This window comes from Paralichthys olivaceus, chromosome 16, assembly GCF_024713975.1.
Source record: "Paralichthys olivaceus isolate ysfri-2021 chromosome 16, ASM2471397v2, whole genome shotgun sequence".
Lineage (NCBI taxonomy): Eukaryota > Metazoa > Chordata > Actinopteri > Pleuronectiformes > Paralichthyidae > Paralichthys > Paralichthys olivaceus.
This window is the reverse complement of record NC_091108.1, coordinates 2,992,540-3,012,776: the sequence shown is the minus strand read 5'-3', so window position 1 is coordinate 3,012,776 and position 20,237 is coordinate 2,992,540. Positions and strand designations below refer to the sequence as shown.

The 20,237-nt window shown below is 42.6% G+C and overlaps 1 protein-coding gene across 2 annotated transcripts in view; it reads left to right on the top strand.

Moving 5' to 3' along the window:
• LOC109639105 (contactin-associated protein-like 4) overlaps nt 1–10,466 on the top strand; it is a 59,295-nt gene extending 48,829 nt beyond the window's left edge. Inside the window, exons 19-24 of one of the 2 annotated variants that reach the window (XM_069510808.1) lie at nt 269–493; nt 1,843–1,976; nt 3,688–3,775; nt 5,154–5,375; nt 6,630–6,698; nt 7,632–10,465. In XM_069510808.1, coding sequence (XP_069366909.1) covers nt 269–493; nt 1,843–1,976; nt 3,688–3,775; nt 5,154–5,375; nt 6,630–6,698; nt 7,632–7,828 — 935 coding nt within the window. In that variant the 3' untranslated portion in view covers nt 7,829–10,465. Of the gene's footprint in view, nt 1–268; nt 494–1,842; nt 1,977–3,687; nt 3,776–5,153; nt 5,376–6,629; nt 6,699–7,631 lie in introns of both variants that reach the window. The other variant, XM_069510809.1, reaches the window with a different exon arrangement.
• The last annotated feature ends 9,771 nt before the right edge of the window (nt 10,467–20,237 follow it).

Here is a 20,237-nt window from a genome sequence, read left to right as displayed (position 1 = left end):
ATTTCACTCGGCCCACTGTTTTCATCCTGATATTGATCAACTATTCTGCTGGAGAGAGTGAAAGAAGTGCTGCCAAGTAAACAAAATTATGATTCTACTTTTCAGTAGTGTCCCTGACTTATTGTTCAGGAAACTGAAAACAGAATAATCTAAACACCTGGATACAATAAATGAAATCTAATCCAGAAACCCTGCATCCGATTTTCAAGAACATGTCTCAATGGTAGTTGATCGGTAAATAATTATAGTAATTGTATGCAACCTCCAGAGGTGTCGGCCACCTTCGAGTCCACGACGTCCGTCAGCTACACCTTCAAGGAGCCGTACGAGTTGATGAGGAACAGCAGCGCCCTGCCGTCCTCCATCTACTCCGACATGACGCTGCGAGGAGAGAACGTCTCGCTGAGCTTCAGGACCAATCAGAGTCCGGCTCTGCTGCTCTACGTCTCCTCGTATTACAGAGAGTACCTGGCCCTGCTCATCAACAAGCACGGTGAGGAGGACTCCAGGCTTTTATTTTGAAGGAGTGTGTTTGCTCTTCTCCTCCCTGGTTTCTCCTCCTGTTAACCTCCATTTTCCACATCTTTTTCTTGCCGTAAGATTAAATGTCCTTATAATCTTCCTTCCTCCCTCTGCCTCCCTTCATCTTCTACCCCTTGAACATTTCCCCTCATCTTTCCCTTAATCGCATCTCTTCCCTCTTTTCTGATTTGTTTTTATTTTTTCAAACAAGAGTTTTTCGTCTCTTCCTTTCTCAACATTTTCCAATTACTTTCCTCTCCTCACATCTCCTCCGCTCTTCCTCTCATTGCTGTCATCTCCTCTCGATAACGACCTCTCCTCCCTCTGCTCCTTCCTCTTCCTTCCTTCCTCCTCCTCCTCCTTTGCTCCGCAGCGTTCCCAGATCTATCAGGATCTGTCAGATCTCTCTTCTCTCTGGATTCAACCCGTCAGTCTCTACTGGCTTTTAATCTGTCCAGCTGGGTCGACTGGCTGGAAAAAGAAATAAAAAAAAGGTGTTCAGTGGTTTTATCAGTGGGAGCTGATGGGTGATGCTGAGGGAGGAAAACTTTGCTGCAGCTTTTAATGGGTGACAGGTCAGTGTGCTGCAGAATAAAACAGCAGAAAACTCGCTGATGTGTTTTATAAACTCTGGACTCGGATGATGATGTTGTGAGTGAGTTTGGCTTTTAAGAGAAGGAGGCACTTTGAATTTGAAATCACATTTTCTTCTTCCAGGAGTCTAATAAAACAGGCACTTTGCTGTTAGATTAGCTGTAAATGGATTTTTCTGCTGTTAATGACTCACAGCTGACGGACAGCAGTGCATTAAGGTTTCCTGTTGACTGTGGAGTTGTCAGGAAAACGTTGTTAATGATGAAATTCCAGAGAGCTTTTTATTGTTTATTCCCTTTTGCCCTCGGCGGCTGTTAGACCTCCTCAGACCAAACGCAATTTCTTTGTCACTATTTTCACTGTTATCAGGAGCAACAGCTATAAGAAAGACAGATACGTGTTTGACATACAGAGAACATATTAGTGTCATATTGTTTGTGGTAAAATGTAGATGTAGGTTATTCTGTATGCACCTGGAGGACAGACTTCACTGGGTTTTCATTAAATCTTAATGTTCTGAAAATTAATCTGGGCTGGAGTTTTGTTATTGATAGAAAAATTAAGTCTCAATGCTCCTGATATAAAAAGCTTCTTTGAGTCAGATGCTCGATTCGTGAAAATGTTTTCAAGAGGAAAAGATTCAATTTAAAATAAGTGTGTTTATCTGTGTGTGTGTGTGTGTATGTGTATGTGTGTGTGTGTGTGTGTGTGTGTGTGTGTGTGAAGATAAGCTGGAGGTGAGGTATAAACTGGACAGCAGCAGAGAAGCAGAAGTGCTGAGGAGCAGAGTGAAGAGTCTGGCCAACGGACAATTACACACTGTTACTGTCAGGAGACTGAGCAACTCTGTGTCTGTGCAGGTAACACACACACACACACACACACACACACACACGTGCACAATGTAGTCTACTACTTCCTGCAGAGAGTTAAATAAATGCGAAGCTCAATATTTTAAGATAATGACTGTGAAAAACATAAAAGTAAATATAGCATAACAAGCTAATATGAGCTTATTCAACCTGATAATCAATATAAAATATGCAGCCAAGATTTACAAGAATTTATTTTCCAATAAGTTCAAACTTTAGACAATAGCAGATGATTTCAGTCTGCAAAAATAAGAGATGGTCAGTTCATCGTGCTTCATAATAAAATCTGGAGCAGCGACAAGAAGAGATAGAGTTTGCGAATATTTAGAAAATGGTGGCTGCCTGATCGAGGGTATTTTCATAAACACCGAAAGTGGAATGAACATAAATCCAGGTGGTTGTTGTTACTCGTTTTGATTTGCTCACGGACATATGGCTTTTAAAAAAGATGTTGTTGTAGTTCTGGAGATAATGAGTTGGCTGCTCTCGCTCCAGAAAGCACAGTGTTGTAATAGTGGAACTGATGGAACACACGGTGGCTCACATGAGTGTTTGTGTGTGAAGTGTTCTTCCCCCGGTGATGATGGCGGAGCTCCGGCAGGGCGGCCGGGACAAACTCCCCGTTCAAGCAGCCGCACATGAGAAATGAAGCATCTTTATCATATCTGGATCTAGTGAAACTCTTGTCAGCCTCACGTGATAAATGATGTTAACTTCATCTAACCCAGACGCCTGAATGTATAATTATCACCATGGCGATATGAAATATAAGGTGACCTCGTCTTGCATGGGTTCAGCCCCTCCCCCCCACCCTCCAGTGACATATGAGGTGCATCTCATCTTGTCGGCACCTATCACCTTGAATCATTATGTCGTTAGCGACACACTCCGGGGACGTCGGGCGAACCTGCGACAACACTTTCATCCAGCCGGTTGCCGGTTGCCGGCAGCGTCGAGTCTCCACATGGACAGAATCACGTCCTCGCTCCCCTGAGCTGATGTCCCGTTGAAAAATGACTCACTGTGGGCGACCAACACGCTGCGTCCTGTTATCAGAGGGGCCAGAGTCTGCGTGGGCCTCTGAGGGGTTTGATGTTCAGCTCACAGCCGACTCAATATCAAGTTCAAACACGGGGAGGAGAAATATTCCAGGTTATAACGTCCAGAAACTCATTGTAAAATAAATCATGTTGATTTAGGGCAAAGGAAACTTTATCTGGAGCGGTTTGATATCAGCATAATCGACTTATAACCATTTTCTGTGCTTTATTTAACCTTTGCAACTTTCCTTTAACCCTTTAATCTGTCTGTTCACGAGGTGGAGTCATCCTGGTTGAGATTAAATACACAATCTATACCCACAGAGTCAAGTTAAACATTAGACCGTAAAGTGACTAAAAGTTTTGTTGTTTAAGTTTAGAGTGGAACTAGTTTTGACTAGTGTTCCTCCTCACAGCCACACGGTGAGTCTCCCTCATTAAAATAATGTCCACTGGAGGTTTTCCCCTTCAGAGTTCGGAGTCTGTCCATCATTTCTCCCACTGAGCTGCAGAGCTGAAACAAATCAGAAGCTTTAACGATCATTTAACTCAACTCATTCAGACGCCCACAGTTTGTATGATGCTTGAAAATACAGTTTAAAGTGATTATTCCTTTTTCCAACGATCAACGAGAAACATTTTTTTTTTATTGGTTTCAGATCAACCAAAACACCAGAGAGGACTTCAACCTGTCGTCTGACGGAGAGTTCAACGCCATCAAGTCTCTGGTGCTGGGCAGAGTGCACGGTGAGCGAGGACGCCGTAAAAGCAAAGACATCTTTTTACTAACACAGCGCTCATTTGAATATCGGCTCTAAGAACTTTGGCCAGATTTAATTAAATACAGACTGTGAATGTCTCAGGCTGTTATTGATGTTTCAGAGGCTTTTCTTCTCATTCTGCTCAGAAACTTGAATTACTCACATGAAGTCGATCAATATGGAAAAATATTAAATGCAAAATTATCATCGGTGGCTTCAGCCCTAAAAAATCTGTGTAGTTGGTTTTAAATATCAATATAAATAAATAAATACACATTTTAAGTTCAGGCAAGAACATATCTCACATATCTTATGGACTGAATCATAATAAACCCTTTTGTCTTTCTGCATGTTCAGTAAATTCAAGTTTTTTAACCCCGTCATGTCCACGTGAGACACGTTGTCCCCTCTGTCAAACCAGAAGCGACAGAGTCAGATCAGAATCAGAAAAAAAGCAGCAGGAAAGTGGATTTTCTGTCGTTTCCTGACAAACTCATCGTCCATCAGCCTGACTAATGCACCCGGACTGGAGACAGAGAGACAGAGACAGAGACAGACAGAGAGAGAGAGAGAGAGAGAGGGGTGATGCAGCCAGGAGTGTACGAGCTGAGAGCAGCGTACAGGCTGCTGTCATGTTTCCTGCTGCTCATCACCGTGAACACGTCCTGGTAACAGTCACAGTCGTCCCTCGGTCGTCTGAACAAACACGGAGGTGTCCGGTTAACGTCGGCTCTCACAGCTGTTGTTCCCACTGCTGAGGAGGAGAGGAGGTGAAGGATGGAGGGACTGGAGTCAATGAAATGAACAGAGAGAGAGAGGGTGCACATCTGTCTGGTGCAGTGATGGACTGACGGTGTGTCGACTGTAATGAGGGAGCGTGTGTGTGTGTGTGTGTGTGTGTGTGTTGGACGTCCTGCAGGATCGGCTGGAGACTGAGGATGATTTTTGTTTGTTTGTGTCGCGCTGGAGAAAAACCTGTGAATTAAAGGATTGTTACTCAACATGATGAGTGAATGACATGTTTGAAAGGTGCTTGTTCACTTTACATCATCTTTTATTCTCTTTTGCTGATTCCACAATAAAATCATGTCTCAGCTCCATTATTCAGAAAGAGTCAGTTCTTATTCACTTTATCTGCATCGGTGGGAAGGAAAAATAAAGTAATTATGTCTAATTTAAAACATAATATAGTCGATCATCTATTTTCTAGCATCGTGTGATGAAACTAGAAAAGGGAAATAAGGTTCAGGGAAGAATTGAAATGAGCTGTTACCTTTTATTTTCAAATTTAAAAAAAGTATAAAAATGTAATTAGTGTTTCATTTAAATTAATTTGCTTCATATTCGGCTCCTCTCGTCCTCAGACCCTGACGAGTTGGATCCAGAGCTGTCCAGGCTGGCGTCTCTGGGTTTCAGCGGCTGTCTCTCAGTGCTCAGCTTTAACTCCATCAGTCCTCTGAAAGCCGCCGTGCTCCACCCGGACACCAGCCCCGTCATCATCAGCGGACCTTTACTCCGCTCCAGCTGCGGTTCCTCGGCTTCGGCCAATCCCTACGCAGCGGAGAACAAACACCACCTCGCCACAGGTAACATGGAGGAGCTGTGTTTTTGTATGTATGTGTATTCAAACAGAGTTAAAGCCTGATGCTGCTTACGTCAGAAGACTTATTCAGATCTTCAGTTTATCTGTCCGTCATTCTTGTGAATTACAAATCGCAGGAACACGATAAATTAATTTTTATTTCTAATTTCACTGCGACTCAAGAACTAGAAATAGCTGAAAAAATATTTTTGGTCAGGAAGCTCCAGAGGGAATCTCTTTTAAAAACTGACTGAAACGTTTGCTTGGACCCGAGGATGACCTCGTTAGAATTTGGTGGTTGAGGTCAAAGGTCAGGCCCACCATTACCTGTCTATGGCTGATGAACTCGATATCTCTGGTCATAATGTCTGAAGGGAATTTCTTCAACTTTGGGACAAATGTTCACTTGGACTCAAGGAAGATCACTGTGACCTCACAAATCCCTTCTTTGCCTCGTGAACGTGTTGTCTCAAGGTCAAGGGTCAAAGTCCTGTAGGCCCCATAGGAGGTTAGAAGAGAACATGTGGAAACTACACTGGTCGTCATATATATATATATATATATATATATATATATATATATATATATATATGCCCCTTTTTATCGTGACGAACAGATCTTGATCTTTTCATGCACTGTCTTGACAAACGTACACTCAGTTGTCAGCTTTGTTTGAAAAGTATTAATTAAGAAGCCACCGTCGGTGCAGCTGACAGTGACAGCAACACTGGAGTCTGTCTTTTAATTCGTTTACCCCTGACACTCTCATTGTGTCGCTTGACAAGACGCTCAGCCCGTTCAGACGCCTTGTGGCTCAAAATGAGCAGCGACGCAAAGTTAGCAACCCCCGGTGAACCGCTGTTCTTTAAATCAGGGACGTTTCTGATTGTGTTACTGAAGCTCGTTAGTCGTCGGTGGGTTTCTGTCCACCTGCTTTGGAGGTGAATCCTTCAGAGGAAAAGAATTCACCTCCTGTTTGTGATACTTTATTAGAGTCAAAGAGTTGCTGTCGTTATTCTCCATCTGCTCTGAATGATTATGCTCTTATCTCTCCTCTTTCACCCCCCCCCCCCTCCCTCTCTTTCTCTTTCTGCTCTGATCTCTTCATTTTTTGGTTCTTTTGTCCATTTCCACTTTTTTCTTCCTCCTTTTTTTCCCCCTCACATTTCTTTGTGGCCTTTGATTTTTCATTTTGCCTTTTTCATCTCACTCCTCTCCTCCGACTCTAATGTTTCCCTCTCTGCTCTTCTCGCTGTAGACCTTGGTTCAGTGGGTTCAGGTCAACCTTTAGTAAATGCCATGAGGACTGACTCGGCTCTGATTGGAGGTACTGAACCATCTTTCTCTGCACTCGTACAGGGACTCATTTCATCTGGTGTCAGTCATATAAACACTTTGCATATTAAGTTATTGTAGGTTGAATATTGAATTTTGTAACAATTATTATCCATAAAATATTATATTTACATAATTCGTCTTGTTTATTTTTTTCAAGATCTCTTATTTGCTGGAAAACAGCTGAAAGCTCTTCATCTCTTTCCTGGTTTAAAAAGGAAAATCAGACATATTCATGTGTTGAGATCTTTGAGTTTGTTCAGTTTAGTGCAGATAATCAGACTATTTGTCATGTATTCATTTCTGTATAAAGAGCCAGACATGTGTGGGATTGTTTGTCCTTGGTGGAGATATGTTCTCTCCGTCTTTCTGTCGGACGCATTCTGAACTAAGCGATGTGTCACCCGGTGAACAAAGTTGTGGACAGATGTTGAGCTCCAACAAATGTGTCGGAGCAGGACTCCTTTTAAAACTCATTTAAAACTTTGTTGCTCTGCCAGCACAGATTGATTTGAAGTGAGGGACTGGAGGTTCAATCTATAGTGGAGATAGAAGAAGGTGAGACCCTGAGAAAAGTCATTTAAAAGTGTCCATTAAACCGGCCTGACTCACCTAATTAAACCTGAGCAGCAACCACTTGCTGGTGTTAGAGCTCGTTCTCTGTTATCTTAAAAAATGGTCTTTTTAATATAATGTGGTATTACATTGATTTCAATGGTACTTTCCAATTAAATTGAACCTCAGATCATATTCTCCGATGTGCTCAATAGAGCAGCAGCTGAAGAGATTTGAATTGGTGTTTAATGTCCTCGAAAGTTCGTCGTTAAAGGGAATAAAGTGACTGTAGGGAACAGATGGCATTCATTCTTTTAAAAACTCGGATATCTCAGCCTTTCTACATCTTACAATGTTCTTTTCCTTGCAGGTGTGATAGCGGTGGTGATCTTTGTGATCGTGGCCGCCCTGGCGATAACGGGCAGATTCCTCTACCGGAGGAAAGAGACGTATCGAAACCAGGAAGTGAAGGGGGTCAAACGGGAGGACAGCCCAGATTTTCCTTTCAACAACCAGACTGACTCCCAGAACGTCTGCAGTGAAAACCGAAAGGAGTATTTCATTTAGCCGGAGCCGACCTGATGAACCGGTGGTTTTCGGAGCTGAGGTGCAGACGCCTCAGAACCTCTCGCTGCACTCAGAGCCACTGGAGACTTCTTTCACAGAAGTTGCTCTGCAGCATGTGGAGGCAGAAACTGGACAATTTGCACACGGTGTTGTTTTTCTGTTCCTTTTTCTGTACATTGTGAAAACTGATGCAAACGGGAAACAGTGTTGGACTTTAAAAAAGGTGTCGATGTCCGTGTTTCATCTGTAAATATTCAGAAATGTAAATGCTGAGTTCACGTCTTTGTAACAATCTCTGGCTAACGTCACTTTGTCATATTGAAACGTTGAAAATCGTGGAGGTGTCAGTATTTTTATGGTGTTTGGGAAAAGTGGTTTTTTTTTCTTTTTCTTGCAGAGGTCAAGACAAACTCATTTACATCATCACTTTCTGAACTCCGGGGATATTTTAGGTCTTCAACTTTTAGGATTTGTCTTTTTCACCTTCAGTCCACTTATTTGTCATTTTCAACCCTTCCTTCTCTTGGAGGATTTCAGTTCTACCACAGTTACTCTCGTTTCTGCAGAAGCAGCTGTGCAGATATCTGAAGCTCGGTTTGACTGAAGCACATCAAAGTTGCTTCTCTTATGTAAATTTCCATTTGAAGGACTCCAGCTGGTTTCTCCTGCAGAAACTTCCCCACAGTACGACTTCTTAGCTTCACGTTTCAAGTGATTCAGACAACGTTGCTCCAGTCAAACTAGATTCCCACTCGATTCCTTTATGAAACGTGTTTGACTGTGAAGTCAACGGGTTGAGATATCTGAGGTGGACTGACGTGGGCATTCAGTTTGTTCTTTCCTTCTTTCTTTTCCAACCACAAAAAGCCTTTATATCTTTTTCTTTTTCTCTCTCCTCCCTGCCGCCGGCCGCCTGCTGGAAGCTTCCTCTCCCAGCTCTCTGAGCAGCAAAGCTTTTAACACTGACGGCAGCACAGGCTCTGTAACACCGGGCCTGTCTGTCACCTCGCTCGCTGCACACACAGACGGTTTTTTCAAATGCTAATCTGCTTCGCTCTGACAGGTGGATTGTGAAAAGCAGCGAGTTGATCAGAATGAGGCGGTGAGATAATCCAGGAGGCGTCAGGCAGACATGTAATGAAAACACATTCTGATATTAGCACTGGAAACGACGCCGCGTGTGTTAATTCAGCTCATGTGTAAAGAGGAGCTGCCGATGGAGGGAAGCTGAGAAGCAGAAAGAGGATCGACAGCAGCTGTTAAACAAATATACACCACCGTCTCTCTCCGCCAGGCCCCAGAGCACTGATGGGATTTTAATGAGATAAGTTGCTAAAACTTTAAAGTGCATTTTTAATGGTTTCACACACAAATGAGATTTTACACCACAGACAACAGCTCTATGTAAAGATCTGGTGGAGCAGAGACGTCTGTCTGGTCACACAAGCATGAACAAAGTGTTCAGATGAAAGTGAAACAACTTTGTCTGATAAAGATAAAACCAGAATCCAACGAGCTGCTGAAGTTCTGCAGCTTGGCTCTGAACAAGTTTCTCCTCTGGTGGCTGTTCATCGGTGGCCGGCTGGGACTGCGGAGAACAAGGCAAGCGGTGACGTTGTGGCTGAAGAAAGGCCAGAGTTGGTTTTGGGCTGAGAGAATATCCAATATATTTATAAACCTTTAATAATAAGATTCGTCATCTCCCACAGACCAGGTCTCTACAGAAGTGACGAATCTTTGTGGTGAAAGCATCTGATGTTTGTCCGTCAGATTATTCTGGACTGAAATATCTTAATACGGAACTCTAGCGTTTCAGTTTTCTTTTTACTACTGATTATGAAATTGTGTACGAAATGATCCACGGATACAAAACTGACCGTTCACCTTCAATCACCATGTTGAACTTGCGACCATATACCGTAAGTTAGCATGCTAACTTGGTAAACCTGCTAGGAAACAACATGCGGTAGCTCATCTCGCCACAGGAGCAGTTAGCATTGTAATTAGATGTGATCATCACATGATTGAGCCCAAAGATTCATTTAAACCATGAATAATTAAACAGAAAATTCATTTACTATCAGTCGAGCTGCTCCACTGTATCTTTACATTGTTTAACTTAAAATATCAAGAATGACGATTTTGCTGGAGGTTTCATCTTCTCACGGTTTCTTGTCAGTGTCGCTATAATAATGTGATGGTACATAATGTTGGTGAATATCAGTGATGTCAGTGAGTGAAACACCATAAAAAAATATATATATCCAGGAGATTCAAACCATTTTCTGGTTGTTTGGTTACAAACTAAATCCTGTTTGATGAAAATAAACTTTTTTTCCACAGACTGAGGATGATTTGTATTTTGTTGGGTGATACTGGAACCCAGAGGCTCCTGATCCCTCATTGATAATCTGTTAATACGCAGGTTTCAGGTGAAGCTTACAAATGTAGAACTGCAGGTAATTTAAAGATTAAGATCTACGGTGAGGTGTAAGAAGAGAACGTAGAAGAATAAGTCACAGTGAGTTCATGCTGTTGAATAATGTGCTGTATCACGGATTTCCTCTTCAAGTAATTTAAAGATTGTGATCAGAGAAACTTCTCTGGTGTCATCTTTTCTTACAAATTACACCTTCTTGTGTTTTAAGTGCAAATACTTTCATTTAATCCACTTACAAGTAAGATCTCTCTTACCGACTTAAGTAAAATCAAATGTTCTACAGTGGTTGCCACTTCGAGATATTTGCAGCAGATAGTGTCATAATATCACTGGTTATAAATATACAGCTGGAGACGTCCACAAATATTAAATTAATTACAGAATTTAATGCAGAAATGGTGGTTTCGACACAGATGGTGTCACTGCCTATAGCTTGAAATGTGATGTATTGGTCAAGCATTCTCACTGAAGACTCCAGCGTCACATCAGACTGGATCCATCACCAGCCATCCGAAAGGTTAAAGTGACATTTAACAACTTCCTCCGAGCCACAGCTCATTGTGAAGGTGTCAAACTGCCCGTCAACTTCACCGCCCCTACGAGCCAAAGGTAGAAAATACCGGTGAGACTTGGTCCTTTCAAGACGTGCAACGATAAGATGAATCTGGCTAAAAGCAATTTCCTTTTACTTCTCTTATCAAATCCAAACCCATCACAGAGGAAAAGATGTAAACAGACGTAAGCAAGTGGGAGACAGATTTTAAGGCTTTGAGAGGATTTGTTCGAGGATCGAGGAAGATAGTTTGCCACTCAACGTGTGGAAAGTTCCTCTTCTATAGTTTTAACAAAGCAGCGTATATCGGTGGGATCAAATCACTTCCACTAAAGGTTGAATACTTAAAAAGTGAAAACAGCCCTGGATAGCAAATTCAACGGCAGCAATTAAAATTCAGAGAATAACGAGAGAGGGAGAGGTTTTCTGGAAATTTGGGGGATTACGCACAAAACATCACGGGGATTCATTACGGTTTTGGAGGGAACATCAGTTGAGGTGGTCCGGGCATCTGATGAGACGCCTCCTGGGGGCCTTCCATTAAACGACACTTGTTAACCATTATCCAAAAGTTTAATACTTGAGAATTACATTAGTTCACCACCTGCATCCATCCAATTTCAACAGATATCCCACTGGACGGGTAAAACTGATGATATCCAGGTTCTATTAAGATGCTTCTCACAAATGTCTGAGGGGAGGTTGGAGGCTAATCTCAACCTGTTGTTCTCAGTGAATTATTTCACACCTCAATGCTTCACCTGAACACACAGTGAGAAAGATTTCTCATGGAGCAGATCAAGTAGAATTTGGTGTTTGCCGTGAATATTTTATCAAGAGACTCAGTTTGAGAGCAGCTCGACCAACGCTGGAGAAAACACACTTAAAATAACAATCCCTGGAGAAACTGAGCTAATCGAGACGAGACAGTTTCAAACGAGGATCTCTGCGGACGAAACTTTTAAAAAGGATCATTCTCGTCAACTTCTCTCTCCAAAATATCTCCAGCTTCTCTCTGGCTGCCTCCACACAGGAGTCGGTGGAGATAGTCATCTGTTATCACGGCCGAGCCCCCTCACAGCCTCGCTATCCAACAATAAATTGATTTTCTGAAAAACAGTTTCCCCTCAGCTCGCTCGTACGAGGCAGGTGATAAGCTGTGAGGAAGAGGAGGCAGGCGTTCAACACGGCAGCGGTCAGACAGTCTCAAGTATCAATTAAGAAACCCTGCCAGCTTCGACTTTCGTCGATTACGATGGTAAAGAATTAAATCTGAGAACATCTAGGACATGAATGAGCCTAAAGTTTTGAGTTAAGTTCTCTCACTTCAGTGTGGATCTGCGTCTAAAGTTCAAGTGGACGCAACATCTGCTGAGAAACATCACGCAACATATCTCTCTATTTATATATTTCCCCGGTTTATCACCTCATAGATCAGATTGGATGTAAGTCAGTTAAACATGTTTTAGGTCTGTTGTTGTTCCCCCGTCACAACCTCCAAACAGCAACACACTGATTCTTCTCTAAAGTGGGAGGTACACCAGTTAGACCCGTCCGTCATCACGTCCTTTCACCAACCAGCAGTTCATGAAACGTGCGTGAGGACGACAGAAGTGTTTTAATAAGCAGCCACAATGAAATGAAAAGGGAAATGTATTCTCAGTTTTCTGTGGATCTAGTTTCTCTTTGCACTGAGGGGGTCTGGAGAACAGTCACAGCAGTGACACAAGTGTCGTGATCAGTTCCTCTGATTCAGCTCCTGGTTTAACTCTGTTGTTTCTTTGTTTGCTCAGAGAATCAAATACAGAAACGGTTTTTCTCCCTTTTCACTTTTTTTTTTTTTTTACAAAGCTTCAAAATCAAATCATCAACGTAACTTTCTCTACAACAACATCCAGCTTCTCCTGGATCCACCAACTCAAACTGAAGCAAAGCCAGAAACCAGTTTATATACAGACCCGTCAAACACGTACAAGGCTTCCTATTGGACGATTGAATCCCTGAGTAATCAGGCTGTGATCTGTGTCACCTGTAGCGCCACCTGTCTTCACTTCGGTCATTACCTGTGCTCCATCTCATCAAGCAGAAATCCTACATTTCTGTCATTAAGCTGTTTTCACACTGGTGTTGGTTATTTGATGATGTGTTGTGTTGTTTTCTGGTCAGAATGAATCTCAGTTCACTCGGTTTGTCTGAGAAAAAAACTTTGAGTACCTTGTGTTTTATGTAGTTTGACAGATAATGTGGTATTCTCATCGTTTCACTCCACTCAGCTACTTCATTTGACTAATTCTGAAACTCATAATCCTTCAACTCTCAAACTTCAACCTTGACATGCACCTTAAATTTAATTCATTGTGGTTTTAAAAAGTCTTTAATTAAACCTGCAGAAACTCGCTCCCAAGTATTAAAAATATGAGGGATTCAAGCATCATAAATCTAAACACAATGAACTTTGTTTGCACATCAGGCATCAACACTAGAAACCTGATTATAGAGTAAAACTCACTGGATGAAGAATCTCTCCAGGGACTTTTCTTACACTTTGTGATTGATTAAAACAAACAGAGATTAAACCTGATGACTGTCTCCCTCAGGAAAAAGAGGTGTTGATGGAAAGACTCAAAGAAAAATAACGGATGTTGACAAACTCGGTGGTTTCCAGCGTTGCGTTGCTGCTCCTGTTTGCCGAATGGAATAAAAAGTGGAAACGTGTGTTTTCTAAATGAGCTGAAGGAGTCATCAGAGAACAATCACACACATTTCATATGCAAATCAAACCGGCTGAAGGAAACGAACTGTTCCACCGGGGTCATTTGTGTCTGGTCTCATCTCACATAAACGCTGCCGGTAATTTCAATGTGATCGTTACGTCCTCCTCTGTTGTCTGGGTGAAGACAAACCACGTCACAGATGTTTATAGGAGCCGTCCCTGAATCACAAACAGGGAGGAACCATCTGATTCAGACGGTGACAGATGAACCACAACATAACGCTGAGGTCTCCTGCAGCTTCTCCTCTCCGACCTGCGCTGACACGGGTCATTGGACGGGATTGTTTTGTGGTCACAGGGAGGAGAAAATAAAATGGAGTTTGGAAACTTGAGGGGCCGCTCTGTGGCCGAGGGTCACAGACACTAATTGGTTTTGCCTCCTGCTTCATTTCTGAACAATGGGAGGAAGTGTTGTTGTCCAGCTATATATATATATATACACAGCTATATATATATATATATATATATATATATAGATATATTTAACCAAAGAAAGAAGAAATAAGAAAAGAAAAGCGTAAAAATGACAATTTGTGGTTTCACCGATTTTAAGTGTTTGACAAATTAGATTTCTCGCTGATTAAACAACCAACACTATCTAACATTAATGACCCAACTTTTAAAGGTGCCGGTCGACACTGAGGTCTTTTTTAATTAGATTTTTTTATCACTTCTAGAGACGAGCGGCTCACAAACGGGATGTTATGTAGTCTTACTGCTGACAATCCATCTTATTCTCTCTTATTTGCTGTTTTGTTAGTTCAGTTGAGTTTGGTCTCAGCTTCCGGACGCACACGTTTGTTTGTTTTCTGGGGAAACATTTTTCACTCCCAGATTGCTGCTGTCACAGCGTCTCATAAATCACCCACTACAACCCACAGGGTGCGACTTCTCATACAAATATGTACAACAGCATTTTTTAAAAAGTGTGTTAAGAGTGAAATATCCAATTGTGTTCGAATGCCTCCAGTAACTCTGGATAACTTCTCAGAGCTTTGCACAATGTTTCCAGGTCATTTTGCACCACAGGCTGTTCGTTTGAAGACGCCGGGGACGAGCTGATGAGTGAACAGAGACTGAACTGAGGATTTAAAGGTCAGAAGACAAACTTCACCTGAGGCTGAGAGCAGTTTGGAGCCAGAAGAGAACTTTACATCCACTTAACAGAACTCGTTCAACAAGCTGCTGCATCGACCTCCAGCTGCTCTGAGGACTTCTGCTCGTTTGACCCGCCGAACAACTTCCTGTCATCTTCCTGGAGGAGTCTGAAGTGTTGAGCGCTGTCAGCTCGTCCTGCTCGTCTTCAAGCTCCAGCGGCTCCAGCGGCTCCGCTCCTCGTGGGTCAGAAGATCCCAGAACGACGGCGCTGTGAACTGAAGCATGTTGATGGTGAATGTACAGGGTTTCCCAGCGTGAAGAGCAAGGGTCAGACACCAGGAGAAAGTAATTCTAGAGTCAGCGTGAAGTTTTTACATGAGGACTGGTTTATTCTTCTCTTTCGTATCATGGCTCTACAGATGAATATCTCTCAGGAACCAAATAAAACTATTGGATGGTTACTGTGAAATCAATCACAGACGTCCGTGGCCCACAGAGGATAGCACCAGCAGCAGCTCCACATTTCAACACCTTCGAATTCTCATCAAGATTGTTTTATAAAATAACGAATACCCTCGCTGGTTTTATTTTATCCCTCTCGATTTCTTTTCACCTGCTTGAGTTTGTCGATGTGTTTCTCTTGCAAAAGCAGGAATCTCAGATTTTTAAACCACGCTAAAGCACCTGAATTTATTTCGACCGACTCCCGACCATGACTCCATTTACAAGAAGGATTGAGACGGAGGACTCGTCTTTTTTTCAGCTTAAGTTAAAAGAGTTAAAAGACAAACACTGAGCGCAGGCATGATACCGAGACACCCGCCTGCTTCACGGGACTGAATCCCTGCCCCACCGATGAAACGAGATGGAGAGGAGCCAGCTCATCACGATTCTGGCGAGACTCATCGCAGAGGTAAAGGAAGAAAGAAGAGAGGCGGGATGAGAGGATGGAGAGTTGAAGCGATGGGGCGTCAGATGAAGGAAGGTGGAGGATGAAAGAGGTTTGAAGAGGAGAAAGTGAGGGAAGAGAAGAGAGGAAGCTAATGAGCTGGAGCATCACAGCAGGAAAGTAGGAGGCTGTTTGTTCTACTCGCTCGGTTAATGACTTGGACATGGAAAGTTTTTAAAACCTGTAACTTTGAATAAAGGTTCTCGTTAATGGTTCTCAAGGACGATCAGACTTTTACTCACCAGGGTTTTTACAATGAACCTTTACTGACTTCTCTTAACGATGTTTATGAACAACTTCAATATTTATTTCATTGTCCTCTGGTTACCCTGAACGTGGGTGTAGCTGGAAGCAGGTGTGTGTATGTACAAAATAATTCAACAAAGCATGAGTGGATTTTCACCAGACTTGGTGGAATATTTACTTGAGAATTCATCTCGAGATGATTAACTTCTGGAGCTGATGGGTCAAAGGACGACAAAGATATGATCTGAAAACTCATTTTCTTAGACATTGCCAGAAATGATCGCTGGACGATCTCAAGCCTGTATTGAAAAAGAAAATGTGCATGTATGTCTGCAGCCTGTGGGACTACCGACGACCGATCACATTTCCTACAAAACGTATTTATCTGTGCAGAAATGTGAGGTTTCCAGGAGACAGGGTTGCTGTCGGTGCTGTGCAGGTTGTGAGCGGTGGATCTATCAGAGGTTTTCAGCTGTAAACAGCTTCCTGCTGTGGCTGTGGATGGAGCTGATGAGAGAGCTGAGCCTCAACCAGGCTGTAAAATGTGTTATATCCCCAAAGCAGAGAGATAAAGGAAACTTAAAATGAGCTGTAGCCGCAGAGCGATCACACAGAGACCCCGCTGTCATATTACAAACGTTGGACGGTTATCAGGATATAATTAGTTGAGCTTTATGTGCATCTGTCTCACACAGAAGACAAACAGGCGCCTGGATCTCATCTCGTCCGTAGAAAGAAAAGGACCATTACATTTGAAATGTACGTGAGATGAGACGCACCACAGCAGAGCGGAGAGTGTGGCTGCAGCACGGGGGATGATTCCCAGAGATGGAATGGAAATACGCAGCTTTAATACAGACTGAGCTGCCACGCGATGATCCATACGTACAGTAAATGAAATGTGTGGAGGAGGGTCAGATAAAGGCTCCCAACACACACACTGTGCACCAGTGCACATTCCCATCATGCTCAGTATGCATCTCCATCAGGCTGTGTGGTGACACAGCGTCTCCTCCGTCCTCCTGTGTGAGTAATGTCTCCACTGAAGACACATGTAGACACAGTAAGTGTATTAAAGTTGCAGTGTGAGATACAGTCCAGTGTAACATTATAGATCCTCCTCACGGGGCCCTGGTATCCACTCAACACTGAGATCTCACTTCACCCAGATTTGAATGTTTCCCCCCTCTGTACATATTTTAAACAACTATAATGAAGACTTACTTTGTTTATATATAAAAATGCATGCACTCTTTTCGGAGTCATCTTACCGACAATCAGAAATATTCTTGTAATGTTGGTTGATATCATAAACTAAGTGTTGACTTTTTCCAAAATGCATTTCCTCATATACTAGATATATATATAATTTTCTTTTAATTAATTATTTAATATATTTCTGAGAAAAGCCGATGTAGCTTTTACGTTCTCTCTGTTTAATTTGTATTTTATTTTGACACAGCTTTGTTTCCTGCTGTTCCTCTCGACCTGAGGAATCTGTGTTCGCTAGATTATGAAAAGATAAAGAAACAATTTCTTACATTCACTGTGTTCTTACACTCACAATCTTGCTGAGAGATTCATTTGGTTTGTGAATTAAAAAGACGTCACAATCTTCACATCCTGCCTCTGAGCCATTGTGTTTGTGAGGCATAAAACAGAAGATAACACATTAGTTTGGCCCCCCCCCCCCCCACCCCCGCACTAATGGCTGCCTGCCTGCTTGTTTCTCAGAGATTTATTCAATATCTTTGTTTTATCTTTCTGCTCCACTGAGTTGTTTTGCATAAGAACATTGATTAGACACCTCCAGTTAAATGTGGGGATGGTGTCGGGGGGAAAGACAGAATCAGTCAGACAGAGAGAGAGAGAGAGAGATGAAGAGCTGAACTCAGGGCGGACGCTTGGTGACAGACGGACTGCTTCTCCCTGCATGGCTGCTTTAATGACAGGCAGCAAACTCATTCAGCAGCACAAACAAATCACTGGGACTAACCTCACACACACACACACACACACACACACACACACACACACTCACACACTCACACACACACTCACACACACTGCTCCCCCGCTGGAAAATCTATACCTGTGCTGGGGTCATTGAATTGGAATAAAACTGAACACATATAGAATAAAAAACTACAGAAAATGATAGAAAAATGCCTCAGAGATGAGAGAGGTCATCATAAAACCATATAAAGAGAAGATATAGGTAACACACACACACACACACACACACACACACACACAGGGGAATATACTGTATAGGCCCAATGTGAATCTCTTTCGTTCCCTCCTCTCTAAAGTCCATCCACCTCTCGCTCAGGGATGAAATTCGCTTTTTATGGTTTATTGGACTCGATGAGTTTTTCACCAACAAATGGAGACGATGCTCCGCAGCAGGAGTGATGGAGACAGTCGGTCCTGGCGTTACGCAACATTAACGTCCTCCATCTGCACATTCTGCCTTTTCAGGAACTCACAGAGAATCAGCTGCGGGTGACGTCGCATTCATAATTTGACAAACTCACGTGAACTAATTATGTTATGGGTTTAAAACCTTGCTTTATAATGTATGTAAATATATATATAAATATATAAATATATATATAAATATATATATACTGCTGTTGATGGATGTGTATATTAAAGTGTACTGAGTGTTTTTATTGAACACTGTTCTGTGAGAACCACTTGTTGTCAGTGTGTCGAGCAGGTGTCAGCAGACGTCTCTGCTCAAAGGCTGAAGAGAAAAGATGACGCCTCTCAAACTTTGGCCTGACAGTGACGACCAGACGCTGCTGCACACGAACAGTTTGTCCTGTCAAAGTTTACGGCTTTGTTTCCTTTTCTTCTTCCTTTGTCAGGTTGAGAAAAATAGGATCTTTGTGTCTGAATCTGAGCGATGAAGACAAATGTGACACATGAAAAACTTTTCACTCACGTCAGATGTCAAACTGTCTGACAGCCGTCTGCGTCTGCGTCGTCCACAGAATGATCTGAGGAATGTAAAGACGTCCGCTCCATCATTCTGACACCACGCAGTCTTTTAATCTAGCTTGTTTCTGTGACACATGATCCTCCATGAAAGTCTGATGTCATTTCACATTCTTGTTTTAGTTTCATCAATCCTTATAAACAATAGTAAATGAATAAAGTTTAAGTGCAAATGCTTTTGGAAGAGAATGAGTTGCATGGAGCTTCACCATTTCTACAGCATCAAATTACAGAACAAATATTTTCTGATGTTTTGCTTCATTTTTTATTTCGAGTCAGTGAACGAGGTCAGCTGCTCTGGGGGGCCCCTCCTCTCACCTCAGGGCCCCCGTGGCGACGCTCCTGTGGCTTTCATAAAAGCATGATGGGAAACTGTGTTGAACAAAGTTGATGTGGAGGCTGCAGAACCTGAATCCCTCTGCATGACTAACTACTAAACACATATGGACCGTGGGAGGAAAAGGTGGCACGGCTGCAGCCTCCCACACGTTCAGGCCTGAGACGACGTCTGATCAAACACGAGAACGCTCCTGTGTGGGCGAACTACAGGTGTTCACCGGCTTCAATGGAAGACGGAGGAATCGATTTGAAGCGGCCGCTGTTTGGACGAGGAACTGACTCTGTTCGATTCTGTGTCTGACTGCGGGAAAGAGTCGCTGAGCTGAAACTTGCTCGTGTTCTTGTTGGGGCCACGACCACAAACACTTCACTTGGCTCTCAACCAGAGTTAAAGGAAAATGTTTCATCAGCACAAATAGAGAAACGAGGTTGAACTAAACTGTGGGAGCGTGAAGGCAAACGCAGCAAAACCAAAACCAGACTGAAAGACCAACAATCAGAACCGAGCCACGATGACGACAGAGGTGCAGAATGATGGGGAGCGAGGCGGCTCCTCCCCTTAATCCACCCGCCACGTTAATCACGCTCATCACATGCACCTGAGAGAGGAAGAGGAGAGAGGAAGAGGAGAGAGGAGAGAGGAAGAGGTGAAAAACCAAAACACCAGAACCAAGAGAATCTACTCTCCACAGATTTCAATGTTTTAAATCCTAGTTAGAATAAAGTGAGATTTAAATTCCATCATATATATTATTGTTCTTTGATGATTGAGACACAGTGATAAGATATGAAGTGATACAGCGTCAGCACACACTGTGAATCAGAACAATGTTTTAATTTAACACAACATGACATGACAACCATCTTGTGTGTACAATGTTTTTACTTGTGATGCTTTATTATATTCCAGGAACCAACACACATGACCATGGAGCGTGGTCTTCTACTGCCACCTACTGGTTCTGTTAGGACAAGAGAAAGACATGAATATTCATTGAGATTCAGTTA